The sequence below is a fragment of the Pocillopora damicornis genome, chromosome 6, assembly GCF_964200805.1.
Source record: "Pocillopora damicornis chromosome 6, jaPocDami1.2, whole genome shotgun sequence".
Taxonomy (NCBI): Eukaryota; Metazoa; Cnidaria; class Anthozoa; order Scleractinia; family Pocilloporidae; genus Pocillopora; species Pocillopora damicornis.
Genome location: NC_142675.1, coordinates 21,952,820 through 21,971,785, shown reverse-complemented (window position 1 = coordinate 21,971,785; position 18,966 = coordinate 21,952,820). Strand labels below are relative to the sequence as shown.

Sequence of the window (18,966 nt, the reverse complement as noted above, 5' to 3'; positions counted from 1 at the left end):
CTTTCAGTTCGCGTAAAGATTCGCCGACACTCGATATTTCAGTTTTCTCGGTAATGAATACTGTTGTCCCAAACTCAGGTGCTTCCGACTGTATATTAAAAAAAGGTGCTAGACCCACTAACAGCCCAACACCTCTTTTGCAATTACGAACAAAGACCGCTCCAATCATCAACAATTTTAAAATTGACTTCCTCTTTTGTAGTCTGAGGAGTTTTTTTTTCCGTTTGCGCAAATAAATTTCGTTTGCGTTTTACCTCTACTGGAGCCAAGTGCACTTTAGGCAATATTTGTAATATCGCATTTTATCGTCTGGCATCTCCCCTTTATTTCGCCCCCTCTTGTAAACACTGCGCTCCAGAGCGGATTTTTTTTTTTGTGAAAAGCGACCCAACCATCAGCAGTTCAACTTCAATGTAAAGGAAACAAGAAAAAAAGCACTAAAACTGTTTTCTCTCGCTATGAACAATACTACCAACTCTATCAATTCACAATCTCTTCATGTTTGTGATTTTTATGTCAAAGTTGAGGTCGACATTGTTGATGTTTTCACCGTTGCCATCAACATGGTTCTGTCAGTGTCGGCAATGCTCGGGAACACCTTGGTCCTTGTTGCGATTCGGAGGACAACAGCTCTATGGCTCCCGACCAAAATTCTCCTTAGCAGCCTCGCATTTGCAGATCTGGGCGTTGGCTTGTTGGCGGAACCGCTATTTGCGATGAAAATTCTACTTGAAGGTAGATTAGTACGTTGTGTTGTTGGTGTTCTATTCGATGTGGTTTCGGGACACCTTTCTATCGCTTCCTTTCTCACTATGATGGCGATAAGCATTGACAAATGCATGGCCGCTCAACTCAAGCTGAGATACCGCATCGTGGTGACAGAGAAACGCTCAATCCGTGTTGTGGCATTTATCTGGGTTCTTGCTATTCCGTGGGCGATTTCTTTCTTTGTAAGCCTCCCGACTTATTGTGTGTCTGTGTTGATTGTTATACCCGTGTGTTTTTTATGCTCTTTTATCGCTTTTGCAAAAATCCGCTTCGTTCTTCAACGGCAGCGAACGCGAACAGCCTACACAAAACCATCGGTCCAGGCTGAGGGGCAAGTTCACATCTTACGATACAAGAACTCAGTTCGCAGCATGTTATATGTGTATTGTGCTCAAGTTGTCGCCTATTTTCCGGCCTGGCTCGTGATGCTGATAAGAGTAACAACTGGAGATTCTACAATAGCGATCCGAAAAGCTACACAATTAACACTAACTTTTATTTTCCTGAATTCGACTGTGAATCCTGTGGTGTATTTGTGGAGGATAAAGGAGCTTCGGTCAGCCGCATGTGAAGTGCTACCGTTTATTTTTAAGTGTTTAAGACCGATTAGAGTTGAAAACGGAGCACCGACCCCAAGTGAAGATACAATGCACCATGTAAGAACAACGACATTTGTGGAAGTCCTTGGGCCAGCTGAAAGTGAAACAGGAAATAGAGAGAGCCCGCAATAAGAAGTTAAGAGTACATAAAATGTCTTTTGCGGTAGAAAATTACCGAGGAAAGTTTTGAAATTTGGCCGGAAATTTCAGCTTTCTCCAATCTTAAAATTACAGTAAACTCGATATACATAGAGGGTAAATACCCTCCAACTTCACTACTGATCAAGATACACTTTAACTAAGTGTACTAAGTGCCATGCAAAGAATGGAATGCTGATAGCTTTCGGTGAATGCGCAAGACTTGATGAGTACTCGATACAGCTTTCTGACAGTCTTTAAAGTTTACTTCAAGTGCACGATCGTAAATAAAAGCAGAAAAAATGTAATTTATGGTGACAACATTCCAATGAAAAACGAGTTTTAATTGCCTAGTGCACAACAAACTGAATATAATTATGGTCGCGACCTTCCTTAAGCAAACATTTTTTCCTCTAGAGTGAATTGACTTTGAGCTGAAAATGATGGAAATTTTGGGAAATAAATCACTTAGCTGATTAATTCAAGAAGTTTACTCGACCGTTTTACCCATTCGCGATGATAATGAAATATGTAGAAAAACAAGAATTTCTATGAATCTTATACCCCAATCACACCGAAAAAACATATTTAGTTAAACCGGGTTTAACTGTATGAAAATCATAAACAGAGAACTGAAAAAAGAAAACTTTTGATAGGATTCAAGTAATCGCTAAATTGTATTTTTAATGCTAAATTTGAAGTCGACAAACATCCGTTTAAGCAGCTTCTGAGTAGAAAAAAAATTGTAAACCGTATCTAACAAAACAGCTCGAACTGAAAATGTTTAAGCTTCGGTGTCAATGGGGTACAGGACCAAAATGGCGGAATACATTTTCAGTTGCGGTTTAAAGTACTTTGCATGGAGGCTTGATTTGAACTGTGTAATACTTAGATGAAATATTGGAATATTGAAATAAAATAAAGTACAACACGTGCCCCTTTTGGTTTGTTCTTTCCTCCAATAGTCTCAATCAAGGAATTTATTTCCCAAAAATGATTTGTGTTTTGTATTGTCTTTCTTGGGAAATCAATGGTTCGAAAAGCTATAAAGTGCATAAACTTAACTCCACATAAAACGATTTCGGCATTTTATAAACCTATCGCTGTATGCAAAGCGCTCATTTCAAATTCCGGTGGGCCCTTATTCGAATCCTTAGCTATGGCAGAACAGAGAATATGCGAACTACCGTCCTTTATGCGTGACGATCGCTAGCAAGGGTAATCTTAGCTGGGCGCGAAAAAATAATGAAAAAAAAGCGCATTCATAATTACTTTAGAAACAAAGATTTGTTGTTCTTGTTCATTCCAAATTGTTACAATAATCTCTTTTCGTCTATTGAGGGTATTTTGTGCGAAGAAACCACTGACTGTTCAAGAGGTAACTGACCTAAGTAAATAAAAGGCATTCATGGTTTCACGAGGGATACTGCCATGTGTATCTATCACTGATAATTAAAAAGTGTGCAGAAAAAAATCATTTTTGTTTGCTTGCAAACGCCGCATAGTAAATACTTACCCAGGTGCAGCGGCAAGTGAATCTGAAACAAATCAGTGTGGGAAGCAAAACCGTGTCAAAGCAATATGAATTCCTGTCACGTTCTTTAAACAAGATGAGCGAGCGGAAAATACACCTCTAGCTGCACAATATTATCTCATTAATTTTCCCTCCTTGCGGCAACAAAGGAAGACTTACATCGCGAACTGGTTGTGATAAGTTTATCAAAGAGATATTCGCGCAAGCTTTGTTCTTCCGCTAGCAGGCATGGAAAATTCAACAACAGCGCCGGCCCAAAACATGGAGCACAATTTTCACATCTGCGATTTTTACCACGTCACAGATGTTTTAGATATTTTTGGACTTATAACCGCGAGTTTAAACTGGGCATTCTGTTTAACTGCAATTTTTGGAAACGCTTTGCTTTTACTCTCTATTAAACGAGCACCTTCGATGGGTCGGCCATCTAAGATACTTCTGTGCAGCTTAGCATTGTCGGATTTTTTTGTGGGATTCATTGTTCAACCTTCCTTTGCACTGCGCAAGTTACTTCAGAACGAACTTGCTGCTTGTGTCGTCGGCTTTATCTACGATTTCTCTTCTGGGCATCTCTCTCTTGTTTCGCTACTGACCATGGTGTTCATAAGCCTAGACAAATTTCTGGCGTTGTATTTAAAACTACGATACCGTAGGGTAGTCACATTCAAACGAGTGCTCACTGTGGTGACAATAATATGGACGATATCTTTTCCGTGGTCAGCAGCGTTTCTTCTCCACCCAAAAGTTTATTTTCTGTTGGTGATGATTATCATCCCTTTAAGCTTTCTGGCAACATTAGTTGTTTTTATTCAAATTTACACTGTTCTTCACAGGCAACAAAACTGGTGCATGACCTATTCGCGCAAGGATTCAATGAACATTTTCTCTTACAGAAAATCTGTAACGAATATGTTATACATTTACTGTGCTCTTTTGTTTGCTTATTTTCCGGTATGGCTCGCACTTTTAATAAGGATTATTTACGGCCACACTACTAAAATACTGCAAAACGCTACAGAATTAGGATTACTCATCGTGTTAATCAATTCAACGGTAAACCCACTGCTATGTTTTTGGCGCATTAGAGAAATTCGTTTGGTCGCTAAAACCTTATTGGAAGGAATGTTTCGAAAGCGAATTGCAGTTGAAGATGTCGCAGCCACAAACAATGCCTGCGACTCCGTAGATTTCCAGAGAAGAATTCGGGAAACAGGCGTTGGTCTGGAAAATGACGGAACGGCTGGAATATTGGTCAAAGACTTGGAAGACGATCCAGATGTTTTTACTTCGCAATAGTAAATCAATCAGGTTCCTCTTTGACAGCAGTCGTTGGCGAATGCATAGACTAGATTCTTTTACTGTGAGTTTGAGTGAGCTGGAAACAGATTTAAAGGTCTTATCGAAGCTCTTGAAATGAACATGAATCAAAACATGAGGTTGGTCGCTATGGTAAATTGCATGACGTCAGATGTAGCGCCGGGTTAGGCCATTTTTGGCATCTGGAGGTTTCGTTCCATTGCATTCTCGCCACCTACCACCTGTAAGAATTCAGTCCCTGACGAAAAAAGAGTTCGCCCTAACCATTACTAGTTCGCCTCCAAATTTTAAAAGTCGTTCTCTTACGGCAGGACATATTCCTTTTTTGTCAGAGTCACGTATTTGCCCAAGGAAAAGATTTAACAGATGGCGCTTTTCTCGCACGCCTTTGCTTTAAGATAAAGGAACAAAGAACTACTTACTAAAAGCCACTTCATCTCGCTTTTTATCATAAACCATTAACCTCATGTGTCCTGTCTGTTCTTTCCCTGAGTTTTACATCACTAGTCATCAGGTTATTCATTCTACCTCTAATTAATGCAAAAGAGTACAAAACTTTATAAGATTCTCCCAGTTCTAATCCTGTTTCACTCAACACTCAAGTCGTGTTGTTTATAGCTACAATCTTCCCACAGAACTACAACAAGATAGCTATGTAAGGTAGTCAGAATAAGTTTTCAAGGGAAGGCTAATACAAATATTGGGAAAAGATAACATCCAAATATAGTCTCAAAAGTTTATTTTTATTTTAAAGTGGGGAATGAGATGACTAACCTCTAAAAGGTCCCTCTCCAATTTCCGTTTTGTTTAACGCACGATATAAGGATTTGGATGACTTTTCAATTAATCTTTTCCCCTTCTAGACTAGACACGTACAATATATATCTTGTCAACTTTTCTCTTAGTTCTTCGGAAATGAACGCAAATAATCTTGCACAGCTTCATAAGTATGTACCACCTAAGTGGGCTTCATCCCTGAAGAACATTCCAAAGCATTCCCTAAAGGTAAAGCAACATGAATGCAGATCAAATTGTACAATCGAAGTATGAAAGTGTTTTTGTATATCAGTAATTGGATATGGTAGTTTAGTGCAGTCTTATTACATTTCAAATTATCCCGTATGTCAAACATGCTACCAGGATAATCGCATGTAAGACGAAAGTTGGTTACATTAGCACGCGATCAAGTAACAACACTACCAAAACTTTATTTTCATGATTTCTGTTTGATTTTCAATGACCAGATAGGAAAGGCAACTTTACGAGGGAATGCTAAATAACTCGTTGAATGAGCAGGGCTATACCACAACGACACTTAGAGTTAACAGCTTATGATTAGGTTTTGCATCTAATAGGTTGAGAGGATCAATATATAGTCTAAGTAAACATCCAGATCATTGATTCAGGCCTGCATGGCCATGATTCATATTCCTACATGCTACACCTGGCTATTATAAGCTAGCTGTTGACTGACATTTGGTCGACACTTGATGACTTTGTTTATTAATTAAGTGGTTGCAGATGAGTGCTGGGTGAAATATTGTGCTGTATTCTTCCCAGCAAGATGCTTTATAACTCCCATGCTAACTATAAGTTTTGCCATTTTGTAGCTCGCTCAACGTAACACTCCAATCCACCCATGGAATATTCCCAATGCCCCAAAGGAGTTTTCAATATTCATCAAAAGGGATGACCTGACTGGATGTGCTCTGTCTGGAAATAAGGTGTGATTCACCAAATAAATATATATTCAGCCTAGTTAACTTAATGCTTTCCTTGGAAAGTTCAAATGAATTTGCAACCAAATTAAAATTAAAAGTTGGCAAATTGTCTACCTGTGTTTGGAAGTCATGTCACAAACTGTAAAACTTAACTTAAAGGTACTTTTTAGGATGAAGTGAGGTGAAAACTTTTCTTAAGATGTTATCAATGGTCATCCCCCTTCACGCTGTCTGTATTTAACAATGTTACTTGAATTTCCAAACAGTTGCCAACACATGCAGATGTAGTGGTCAAATATCTAAACATTTACAAATGTGGAGACCTGAAAATGCCATCCCAATATCATGCTTTCAGGCAGTCAGAATCAAGCTGCCTCACTTGAGTTTGAGACAGTCACAAACGTCAGTAGTCAGGCTGTTTTGATAAAACATTTAAGTTTAACTGTAGAGCTTATGGAAAATTGATAAATTAACACTGTACTGGATATCCAGAATCAAATGAACAGAAAACCTTGAAAATTGTCAAGTTTTCCTTATCTCTGCTTTTGTTTCCATTTGTACATTTTTATGAACTTTTTACTTCTTTTTACCATATCGTGTAACACTGTTGTTTATTTCTTATATTCCCTTTGAGTTTGCACAAGTGATCACACGACATTATATAGGCTTTTGTATATGTATGTCTTGCTAAAGAGGTTAATTATTTCAATTAAGTATGAATTGATCGTAGGTAAATTAGTTGCTTTGTTATCTTATAGGTTCGTACATTGGAGTTTGTCTTGGCTGATGCTCTAGAGAAGAAGTCTGACACAGTGATAACATGTGGTGGTCTCTTTTCCAATCATTGTAGGACTACTGCAGTTGCAACGAAGCAACTTGGTTTGAATTGTTACTTGCTGCTAAGTTGTTCTGATCAGGTAATACAACAATTATACCTTTCCCTAACATTTTCTAGCTCAAGCACCACTTGTTCTTACAGTCTTTTTTTACATGAGCAACAACAATATCTGTGTGATTGCTAACTCTCTGACCACAGCCAACCTTTTGTTTTCTTTTCCTTGTAGAAGACAGTCAATGTTGGATGTAAAGGGAATCTTCTTTTAAATAGGATGGCTGGAAGTAATATTATCCTTGTTCCAGAGTTGAAATATGAGGCTGGCCTTCAGTCAATGATGGAGAAAATGGCAGAAAAATTGTAGGTAACTGATTTGTATAAATTATTTTTACAACTTTTGATAGCTGTTTTGAGTCAAAGGTGCAAGACTTTAAGAGAGAATCCAATCATTTTGAATTAATTAAACCAAAAGATCTATGAGATTATTCCAATTAGAAATAGTTTAGAAATTCTGAAAAACTAAGTAAGATGCCCTAAAAGGCCAGTTAACTAACAAGATCTCCTCTTCACTGACTTCCTTCGACAATGGAAGCCTCAAGGAAGTAGGATCACTGACAAAATACAAAGCTTTGATTATATCTTTTCTTATTGTTACATCATTTCTTTGCTTTTTTTATAAGACGTGTTTTTCGTCTGAGATAAAAATTAATGTTTGTTCTTGTGTAGGTGTGAACTTAAATTGTATTATTTTCATCAAATTTTTTATCCTAAGGCATAATGTGACTGGTGTACCCAAGGGATTGGGAGTTTTTGTATCCCAATCTCACCTTTCATTCTCAGGGAAACTATAACATTCAGAAGTGATTAACATGTAGCTTCTCCTTATGATATCCATATCTTATCCAGCAAACAGATAATGAGAATACTCTAACTTATCAGGTAGAAGCTGTTATCTTGATCTTACCACAAATTCTCATAAATAAACAAATATTGGAGCGATCCTCACAGTTATGAACACTACTTAAGAAATAGTGAAAATAAAGCCAGAAAAAATTCAGGCCTGTACGAAATTTGAACCCATGACCTCTGCAATACCAGTGCAGCACTCTACCAACTGAGTTAACAAGCCAACTGGGAGCTGGTCATAATGTTGGTTCCAAATAAACCTGTGAAGTGGTGAATAAATGACTGTAAATATATGAAATTCATATATGTGAACTGCAGTTGAAGAAATGAATATGGAAGCGATCCTTGCAGTTATGAACACTACTTGAATAAGAATGAAAATAAGGTCTGAAAAAATTCAGGCTTGTACGACAGTTCAATTTTCATTACTACTAAACTGCAAGGATTGCTTTCATATTAATTTCTTCATTTATACAATATCATGCAGACAATTATTGATGAGAATAAAGAAAAATATCAGTTATGGGATTAATAATTGATCCGATACCAAATTCTTCAAACTAATATAATGAGAATCATTTGGCACTCAGCAAGGAGAATTACAAATAAGATCTTGAGAGTTAAAGGGTTAACAATCACATCTTGGGAGTTAAACAGTTCACAGTAGGGTAGATACTCTTAAATGATTTTCTCTTGGATAAAATCTTTTCAGACGTCAGCAAGGTTCAGTCCCATATCTGATAGAGGCTGGAGGTTCTTCATATACAGGATTGTTTGGATACCTGACAGCATTTCAAGAAATGATGGATCAAGTGAGTTAATAATTTAAATTAGAACATGATCCATTGCTCAACAAATTCTGCTCATTTGTGGACTTTAATCTATAAGCTTGTAACCAAGGCTGGTAACCCAAAGTTTTGTGTGAAGAGGATTTTATTTATCATTCAGTTTCACTAATTAATCAGGAAGGTACACTGCAGTCTTTTTACTGATCAACAAGTCAATGGGCAAAAAGCTTTTTCATTTCCTTAAAATGATTCCTGTCATTCGTATCTCTCAATATTTTACAGAATTTAGACATGTATCACCCCTCAGTCAAATTCAAATTTAAAGGTTATTCAACCCAGTTTATTGCCTGGTACTGATTAACATTCAACCTTGCCCTGGAAGCCAATTGTTTGAGAAGCTGAAATACTTGAGGAAATTCGAAGTCTGCAGCTGAGGCTTAGCGATTAATGAATCTTTGATCAATATAATGTGGTTGTTTGTAAACTCATCTTACCAGTATTTTGATTGCTGGAAGTGAACACATTTTCTCATCCTTTAAAGAATCTGCTGGAAGATTTTGATGATATTGTAATGACAGCTGCCAGTGGAGGATCTGCAGCAGGAATTTCCATTGCTAATTATCTGACAGGTTCAAAACTCAAGTGAGCTGTGAATTTTCTCATGAAATATTTAAACTTGTAGCTGCTATAGTATCCATGAGAACTGTTGATTTGTTTTAGATATTGATCACATAGATAATAATAGTCAAATAAAGAAGAGTAGTCTTCATATTATGTTGTTTCAGAGAGTGCACTCTCATCATAGACTAGTAAAACATGAAAATATCTCCTCCATATCGTATTTAGTGTGTTGGTTTTTAGCTCTATGATTCAAGAGCACCCAAACTTGTGCACCAAATCAATTTTGAAATTAATCAAGCCTACCATATTATGTAAATTAATTAGAGTGTTCATGTACCTACCGGTTAAGAATTGTGAATATGACAAGGAGGATGATGATAGTGATGGTGTAATGATATAGTGATATCAAAATCCTTCAGCATTATTATGCTGCTGATACTGTCCATGGGAGTTCTACACTTTGCTGCTCTTTGATCCACTAGACTATAATTTGCTTAATTTTGCTTTTCCCATGTGAATGTAGATGCCATGCAGTAGATGTACGTGATGACGATGCATATGTATACAGCAAGATAAATGAAGAACTTCAAGCAGCTGGGCTCTCTGTGCAAGCAGAAGAAATAATTGATGTCATTGGCGGACATCATTTGCCAGGATATGGAAGACCCTCACAAGAAGATCTAGGTAATTACTCGTCCTCTTTAGTGTACCATTGTTAAAGAAGAAGCGATTACCATGAAACCTTGATCTCCTCTATTCCAATCCAGCTCCCTTAACATTGACTCCAGATCGTGGCCAGCCTAAAAGGCCAACTTAGAATGGCCAGGGAATCTACCTGGTTCAAAACTTTGGCCATGTTAAAGTACTCTGTACATTGTTAATCGTACTATTGCAGTACAATACCGTTGTGCCATTATCACAAAGTAACTTATATTTTCAATTTCTTATATTTCCTTTTTTGGAAAATGCAATATTTAAAAACTTTTCTTGCAGAATACATTTTAGAGATTTCCAGTTCTACCGGAGTGTTGATTGACCCAGTGTACAACATAAAGACAGTCAGAGGAATGCTGGCTGAAATGACCAATAATTCCAAGAGATTTCGAGGAAATAGGATACTCTACATTCATACTGGTATGAGACATTTTTTATGAGTTTGATGATAGCCCTAAACAGTCTTAACAGATTGCACCTGTAGTGAGACTTACTACAGATGCCCAGGAATGATTGCCAGAACTTCTCCAGATTCGTGGAGCATGAAATAACTACTTGAGGAGTTATTTTCTCTTATTCTGGATGGGCTGCCATAACAGGTTTCCCCTCCTCCTTCCTCCCTTCCTTTCCAAATCCCCTGATCAGATTCCCTTGACAATTTGCCTGTTTCAATTTACAATGATGAGTACCTCAATAGAATGGGACAGTTCTGTAGTGGAGGCGCTAACTGGAGCTAACCGTAACGTTAATGGGAATGGATTGGTCAACGACAAACCATATTTATAATGGTAATAGGACCGAGTGGACTCCTGTTTGGAGAGTAATCCCACGAAGGGGGAATCTGATTTGCTAATCACGAGTATTATTACAGACAGAATTGGACGAGATGAAGTCCTGTTACCAGTTAATAAAAACTATGACATAAATTTGAGAAAGAAACTAGACATCAGGTAAAGTTTTTCATAAAAAAACAGTTAACTCGGCGAAATGTGAGACAACAGCGCGCGCACATGATGCTTTCTGTCCACTTACACAGACTTGATTATTCTGAATATCACAAAAACCTCATCCAATAATTGTTTATAAATCAGGCTGGTAAAAACCAATCACTCTCGAAATTTTGTTCTAGTTTTGATTAACAAATTAATTGACTGAGGTAATCTGTCGTATTACTATTTTTAATGATTGTTTTTTGTTCTTTAATAAGGTGGATGTTTTGGTTTATTTGATGGAGGAGTTGAATCTATACTGACAAGTTCACGAGGCACACAATATATCAATGAGATTCTGTCCTGGAGAGACATCAACGATCCTCTGCCGATCTGATTGTAATTAATCAAAGAAACTATGTGTTCGTGGTTGATAATTGTTGACATGAGACGAACAAAAGGTTCATGAGGTTCATGAATAAAGCTCTGAAAATTGCATATCTAAATTACATCTTAGTCTGAATATCTCAATAAAGTTAAATGAAATATTAATCGACGCATTTGTGGTGTTTTTTTCACCCTCATGGGCCGTTTGAATCGCCTTTCTATAAAATCACTTTTGGCCGGAGGCCGTCACGAGTAGGAAGGGAATTTGCTGTTTCAGAGGACCGCTTAAATAAACACAAAGTATTGTAATGTACGTGTCGAGCTATTATTCAACCCCTCCTTCCTTTTGTTTTCCACAATTGTTTCCGTCGCCGTCGTGGTTTGCTAGGGGTTCCTAATTGCGCTGTGGTACTGTTCAAATTGTTTCGTTTACTTCATAAAAACAGGTATACAAACAAGAAGACAGACAATAACAGAGGTCTTTTTATTTCTTCTTTTTGTTTAACTTATTAGCAGCTCCTCTGAGCACACAGTTTAACAATCAATTTTTTTGCGAAAGAGTTTGGGAGGATTTCGTTGACTAGAGAGTCAAAAATTTCCTTTTTGATTTTTTTTTTCGGTAAAAAAAAATAACTCTCTAATAGCGTCAGTTTAGAGTGATATGTTGCTCGCACCAATCAGTTCGCCGCATTTGGGTATTTATCTCGCACCAATCAGAGTGCCAAGTATTGGTATGTATCTCGCACCAATCATATCACAATATTTGGATATCTTGCACCAATCACAGCGTTTAGGGTAGGTATATAACACCAATCAGTTTTCCGCATTAGGGTATGTATCGCACCAATCACAGCGTTTGGGAATTGTTTTCTTGCAAATGACATCCGATAGCATCAGGGGGCTGTGTACAAAGAATGACATAAACCATAAATTTTGGGCTCATTTGATAAGTGTAATGGTTTGTGGCTTTCGCGGGAACCTCGTCGATTAAGATAGAGATTTATCGGGCTATGAAAGGTTCGCATCATCTGTACCATTTTTAAGTTAAAGTGCGTTTTTCCGTTGCTTTACTCACCACTTACACGCCAAAAAACTTACATTCCATCACGTACCATGAAAACAACGTCCAAAGTCCAATCAGAAAAAAACTCAATCATGGTACTACATGGACATTTGGCAATTTTTCATGCGCTTAGATTGTATTCCACCAATCAAATTCCATCTTGTCAAATAAGACTTCGCTCCATCGCGTACCATTTCCATGTAAACAACCTGCATTTAGCCACGTATTCAAACCGCATTGTCCAACCCTACTAAGAAAAATTCAAATGAGACTAACTGCTACTAATAATGAATTTTTCACGCAATTCTCCCGCATTTGGACTTTTGACCGATGCATGTTTTATTTTTGCTTAGAAGAATTTTGACAATAAAGAAAATAGACCACAAAATACCTGTGTGAGTTCAAACAAATTATGTGTTTGTCTTTCTCTTATGGTAAAATATTGCGATACTTTCGTCCGTTTGAAAGTTATGCTCTTTTCCTGTTACAAAAATGAAAACATTAGGTACACAAAGAGCCCAATTTTAACCCGCCCAGCCAAACAAAATAACTCTTGTATACTATGCATGCCTATGTTTTTCTGTAGTGAAGCAAATTCACTTTGATAATTATGTCGAAGACGAGGAAATGTTTTGACTCAATTCAGATGGAGAAAAATAATGGGTGATTAAAAACTGATTTTGAATTGGAGAATTTGAACTCATTAAGATAAAAACAGACAACCAGTAGCAAAAAGAGAAAGCAGAAGAGTTGACAGCAGCCCTTTCTTCTCTTTAGTTTTCATTTTCTCTCCCACAAGGTTTTGGTTCGAGAACAAAAAACGCAAAGAGGAATTTTCGCAGCCTGCGGGTCAATGGGTATATGTGGGAGTGATTCAAATAAGAGTATTGGGTTTTTAGACCAAATAAAAAATGGCTTAAGTAAGCGACCTCGAAGTAGTGGTATTTATTTCAACCAGTATTTTCAAAAGTTGTTGTAACAGATATTCATCCCGAAGGTGTTAAATGTTTAAAATCGCAGATGTTCGCTTTTCACCAGAGACTTCTACTACTACTTCTTTGCGACACAGATTCTAATATTTTAATGTACACAACCCGGGTATATCATGGTGTAATAAACACGTACTTATGTCGGAGACCTTGATTCGTGCGTGACACATGTCAGATGATGAGTGTGAACATTATGGACATTGATTGGTTTACATAATCAACGCAACCTTGAATGACCTTTCAAATCAGTACTTGGCAACAACCAATCACAATGTAGAGAATATCGTATAAGAGAGTGATTTTTTACAAATTTTGCGAGAGTAGCTTTTTACACACCCGATGTAAATAAGCGAATGGGAGAGCGGAATAAAACAGTTTGATTGAGTCTCGTTCGTTAGAATTCTATCCCTAGTAAACAGGACAAAGTTTACAAAACTTAGTTGGATTGAGCTAAAAAGGTACAATTACCATGCTGTCACAAGTCTAAAGCTAAATTAACTAATATAAAAGTAAGCAGCGCAAATGATAACCAGAAGTAGCTAACCCGAAACGAAAGGTGGAGAGAGGAGGTTATTATAATTATTGTTTTAAGCGAAGTAGATGACATTGTATTAAGGAAAAGTAGCACGTGAAATGTTCATTTTAAAAAAAAAGAAATAACAAATGATTGATGAAATAATTATTTCTTCTCGCTTACCTTTGTCCATGGCGACATTACACAATACCCCTCGACACAGGGGTATTGTGTAAAATGCCTTCATCCAGGACTTAAAAAATGTTCCGTGGCACATTGTCGACGATGAGAGCAATGTCAACGACGCAGTCTTGACTTGGAACAAATAATTTACCGAAGTTGCGGATTCTCATGCACCGCTTAAAAAGCGCCTAGTAATTTAGGGCACGACAGCTCCTTGGATGAATAATAAAATCGCTGAAGCGATGCGCGATCGCAGTTATCATCTTCGGAAAGCACAGAAATCAAACTCTACATACCACTGGGGAATGTATAGAAAGCTGCGAAATTTTGTGAATCGCGAAATTAAGTCCTCGAAGTCAAATTACTATTGCAACCTCATTGAAGAAAGTAAAGGCGATTCCAGCATGGTTTGGAAAGCAGTGAATGATGCTTTCTCAAGCAACGTTAGCTCATCCATTGCGCAGTATATAATTGCAAGTGGAGTACAACATAACGACCCCAAAATCCATTGTTACAGCCCTGAATGATTACTTTGCTTCTGTTGGAAGATTGTTGGCAGAAAAATTCTCTCAATCTCTTAATTATGTAAATCCTGCGAAACTCAATGTTGCTGAACCAGCGACGGTTTCTTTTGAGTTAAGAACCGCAAGCCATTCCTTTGTTTTACAACAGATTTGTGCCCTTAAGCGCAATAAGGCCATCAGGTTAGACAGAATCAGTGCCCGTTTACTGAAATGTGCTTCTTGAACTATAACTCCATCAATTACGAAATTTTTAAATCTATCAATTGCAACCAACGAGTTTCCTAACATCTGGAAATGCGCTAAAGTCACAGCACTTTTCAAAGCCGGGAACCATACTAACCCGTCTGATAATCGCCCTATTTCTATTTTACCAACTCTTAGTAAAATCCTAGAGAGGGCCGTGCATTATCAATTTTATCAATACCTTAACCAACATAACCTACTCAATGAAAAGCAATTCGGATCTCGGCCTAAACATTCAACAGTTAACGCTGTTTCTAGTTTTGCCGATGAAATGTTATTTAATATGGAAAGGGGTAAACTGTGTGGAGCCGTTTTCTTGGACCTATCTAAGACCTTTGATACGGTCGACCACACAATTTTGCTACGAAAGTTGTCATCTTTTGGGGTGACTTCTGACACAGCTAAATGGTTTGAGTCATATCTTAATGGACGAATGCAATGTACATCTTGCGGTCCGGAATTGTCTGATTTGTTACCTGAACGCATGGCATGCCTCAGGGCAGCATATTGGGCCCTTTGTTATTTCTTATTTATATAAATGATTTGCCCACTGTCATCAAGCATTCGGAGGTAGCCCTATATGCTGATAACGCAGTGCTTTATTGCTATAACTCAAACCCAGCTGGTCTGGAGCGCGCCCTAAATGCCGACTTGCATGCTATTGCTAGCTGGTTAAATGATAACAAACTTACTCTTAATGTTGATAAAACCAAAGCTATGCTTATTGGTAGTGATTCCAAGCTTCGCAAGTTAAACAGTCTCTCGGTTTTTGTTCTTGGTAATCAACTCGATAGTGTTAGAAGCTTTAAGTATTTAGCGGTTGTATTATCCTCCAACTTTACGTGGAACGAACATGTGGAACATGTGATATCTAAAGTGAACCAGAGATTAGGTCTTTTGCGTAGAATTAAGCATTTGTTGCCGTATAACGCACGCCTTCTTTATTACAAAAGCCATGTCCTTCCCATCCTTGATTATGCTGATATGGTATAGGGTGATAAGGATAACGCTTTCTTAATGAACAATCTGCAGGTGTTGCAAAATAAGGCAGCAAAACTTGTTCTAGATAAACCATTGTACTCTTCTGCAACCGATGCTCTTAATCAGCTCGGCTGGTTAAATTTAAAACAACGCAGGCACTTCCATCGCCGCTTGTATGTTTATAAATGCGTGAATGGAATTACATCTCACAAATTGGAGTTATCCAGAAACAGCGATGTACATAGATACAACACTCGTTGCAAAGATCATCTTAGACTTCCACCAGTTAAACGGAACTGGGGTAAACAAAGAATCTGTTATCATGCCTTTAAAGACTGGAATGCCTTGGACAGTGACTTGAAGAACTCTGGCACTATATGTCATTTTAGGAATAATTTTTTAAATCTTTTAATCTATAGCTTACTTTTGTACTTTTTTAATATCTGCAATTTTTATTTACTTTTAACAATTTGATGTTATTTTGGATTAGGACCTCTCTGTAGATCACCTACGGGTGAGAGAGCTTCCTGTTTAAATATCATCATTAAATATCATTATTACAGCCGTGAAAGGGTGTAACGGCTGTCACGCCTACCGGACATTGATTTGTTATAAGTTTGTTTCGTGTTAAACGTGTTAAACCGCAATAGTGACGTTACTGTTTGTCCATTAGGGACGTGATTTTAAGTTCCACCTAGAACCGCATTTTAGTTAGTTATCTTGCGTTGGGCTAACGACAAGACGTGTTTATCGAAAAGCGCCCTTTTGCCCACCTTATCTCGAAGTTCGTTTTGGTCAAACTTTTACAAGCGGGACTGATATGTAAGTGCTTATGTTCCTTCTCTTCGTACTTGTTTAAACATCTAGTCTTTCGGTAGTTTCGCCCAGTTTTTTATATCAGTTTCTTTGCAACCTTGTAACACGTGGCTTACGTTGTTCATGCTTTGTTAGTAAGCTGCTCGTTTTTCCTACTCGGTTATTAGTTTTGTTCGAATTCGTTAGCAAGCGGTTCTCCTTTATCCTTGAAGATAGTCTTTTGTGAGTTGGTTTTAGAGTTTTAGCTAATCTTTTGGGATCTTGCTTTTATATCGGAATGATTGGAATGTTGGTCCGTATCTTAGAATTTAGTTTAGCTTCTTCTTTATAATTTCATATTTCAGTTTACGATAAGTACTTGGATACCTCGACTACGCTAATAAAACGATTCAAGTCTTTTCCGTACAATATATCCTCGCTTCATAGTGCATCTTCACTAGCGAAACTCATAGTTGTCGTTGAAATTTGCTTCGCTTGTGTCGGCCGCTACAAAGGGTCTACACGACGTTTTGGGGCCGAGAAACTTCCAGTGGTGCGTGCGCTTCATTATGTCACGCAGACGTTATTTTGGCCTATCACGCAACATTTCTAATTTAACATTTTTTATAATAAAGTTCGGATATAATGCGCGCTGTCATTGGTTGAAAGAGCATGCTCTATGAGAGTATAGAGCATAGAGCTGAGCTACAGCTGTCACGCCATCTGGCGATTGTACTATGTTCGAGCTTTTCCGGGACTTCTTTTTAGCTTTTTCCCGATAATTGAAAGTGAAATTTTGGAACTGAAGCGAGCCGGCAAATAGCAACAGAAGAATCAAACAAAGGTTTGTAAATATACCAGGCGCCGTAATTTACGTTATTAAGAGAGTGTCTCTGTAAGAGCGGTCCGGTCGATTTTGCTTGAGACACGGATTTCGCTCGTTTCTCGTGTGTTGTAAGACATTTATGTACGTATACTAAAACCACAATCAGTTTGATCGAATCTCTTTATTTTTCAGAGTTTTACGGAAATTAAATTTCACTCGAGCGAAGGCTTGTCGTGACACTTTTCAAGACTTTAATTTCATACAACTTTGGAAGACTATTTACAAAAAACTACGGAACTCAGCAAAAAACAAATACCACAGCCATGTATATTAACTCTATCTTATCTATCGAGGCGACTTTCGTAAACATCACGTGTCAATCAAGGAAACAGGAAGACTTGAATGACACCTTATCGGTTCGCCTAAATCACACACGCCAAAACCGATCAAATTCAAGGTAAATTTTTGAAAAAGTGAGGCGTTGTTAACTGATCCAACTAACATAGCTAGGAAGTAGGTGCCATAGAAAAGGTAACTACAGAAAAAAACTTTGCAGCCCGACCTTTACGAGAACGTGAATGAGTGTAGGCAACTTTGACTTCTGGCGAGATTAAGTGGATTGTTCAAAGGACCCCCTGAGATTTTTTTCAGTACTATAACTGAGATTTGTTAATAACTATGACAATCGTCATCATTAGCGGACGGTGCTTTTTGCCCATTGTTGTCATCAATATCGTTATCACGCCGGAAGAAGTATAAAGCCGGCATGTCGCCTTACCTAGCTACACAGAAAATTGTTCTCTCTTTTGCTCCCCTTGGATCCTGGAAACTGTTACTATTAAGACGATCAACAAGAAAGCCTTTATAATTATTGAAACTTTTGATTAACAGAATGTAAGAAAAAATCGGTGGGGAGAGTTTTTCGCGTATCATAATCTGAACGATAGTTTTAAATAAAACAAATAACACTTAATTCAATTTACCTTAGTTGTCTCGTGTTTAAAAGTGGCGTTTCTGGGGATCGTGGATTCTTTTCTGATTCTTCTTGTCTCAGCCAAGACTCACTATCATCAACTTTTTTCTTGTGCTTCTTACGGCATGAGACACAGAGAGCTGAGGTAAGCGATTGCAAATTTCTCAGTTAAAGTAAAGCCCAGTAGCATCCATCAGGAATTACTTTTATTATTCTTAATCAAATAAGGGGTGTTTTAGTCTGTAAATTTAATCATACTGGTTAATGAGAATCATACAAACTGAGGAAAACTGACCGCAAATAATTGTGAACCGTACGCATGAGTAAGTATATTGCGTTGTCAGGTGATTTGATCTTCTACAAAAACATTATTGATTATCAACCGAGCAACATTGTACATATTTCCATCTGTAATTAAAAGCACTTACACATAGATCTATTTTTTTTTCAACGTGATGTGTACTAAAGTACCCTTCATCTAATAAAGAATTTCTTCTCTTTTCGAGCAGATATGTCACGTGACAAAAATAGATAACAGAAAATGTTACTGAAGACTACCTGATTCAACTGGAATAATAACTCCAAACAGCTTTTGAATGTCCTGAGACATATGCAAGG

The 18,966-nt window shown here is 37.5% G+C and overlaps 2 protein-coding genes and 1 pseudogene across 3 annotated transcripts; all 3 read left to right on the top strand.

The window, feature by feature from the left end:
- The first annotated feature begins 458 nt into the window (after nt 1-458).
- On the top strand, nt 459-1,499 carry LOC113686105 (uncharacterized). Its single transcript, XM_027203707.2, has one exon. It carries the CDS (start codon nt 459-461, stop codon nt 1,497-1,499), a length of 1,041 nt encoding a protein of 346 aa, XP_027059508.2.
- A 1,606-nt stretch (nt 1,500-3,105) lies between these two features.
- LOC149044432 (uncharacterized) lies at nt 3,106-11,426 on the top strand. Of its 2 annotated transcripts, XM_089210084.1 has the most exons (10): nt 3,106-4,475; nt 5,262-5,361; nt 5,967-6,080; nt 6,836-6,994; nt 7,142-7,272; nt 8,531-8,630; nt 9,148-9,248; nt 9,751-9,911; nt 10,221-10,361; nt 11,149-11,426. In XM_089210084.1, the coding sequence occupies exons 1-10, from the start codon at nt 4,453-4,455 to the stop codon at nt 11,265-11,267; spliced, it is 1,149 nt and encodes a 382-aa protein (XP_089066210.1). In that variant the 5' UTR covers nt 3,106-4,452; the 3' UTR covers nt 11,268-11,426. The 2 variants fall into 2 exon arrangements, with proteins under 2 accessions (XP_089066210.1, XP_089066209.1); XM_089210083.1 differs by lacking the exon at nt 3,106-4,475 and having other exon boundaries at nt 4,652-5,361.
- Nucleotides 11,427-15,490: 4,064 nt separating this feature from the next.
- Nucleotides 15,491-16,290, top strand: LOC149044431 (uncharacterized; annotated as a pseudogene).
- Nucleotides 16,291-18,966: the final 2,676 nt, after the last annotated feature.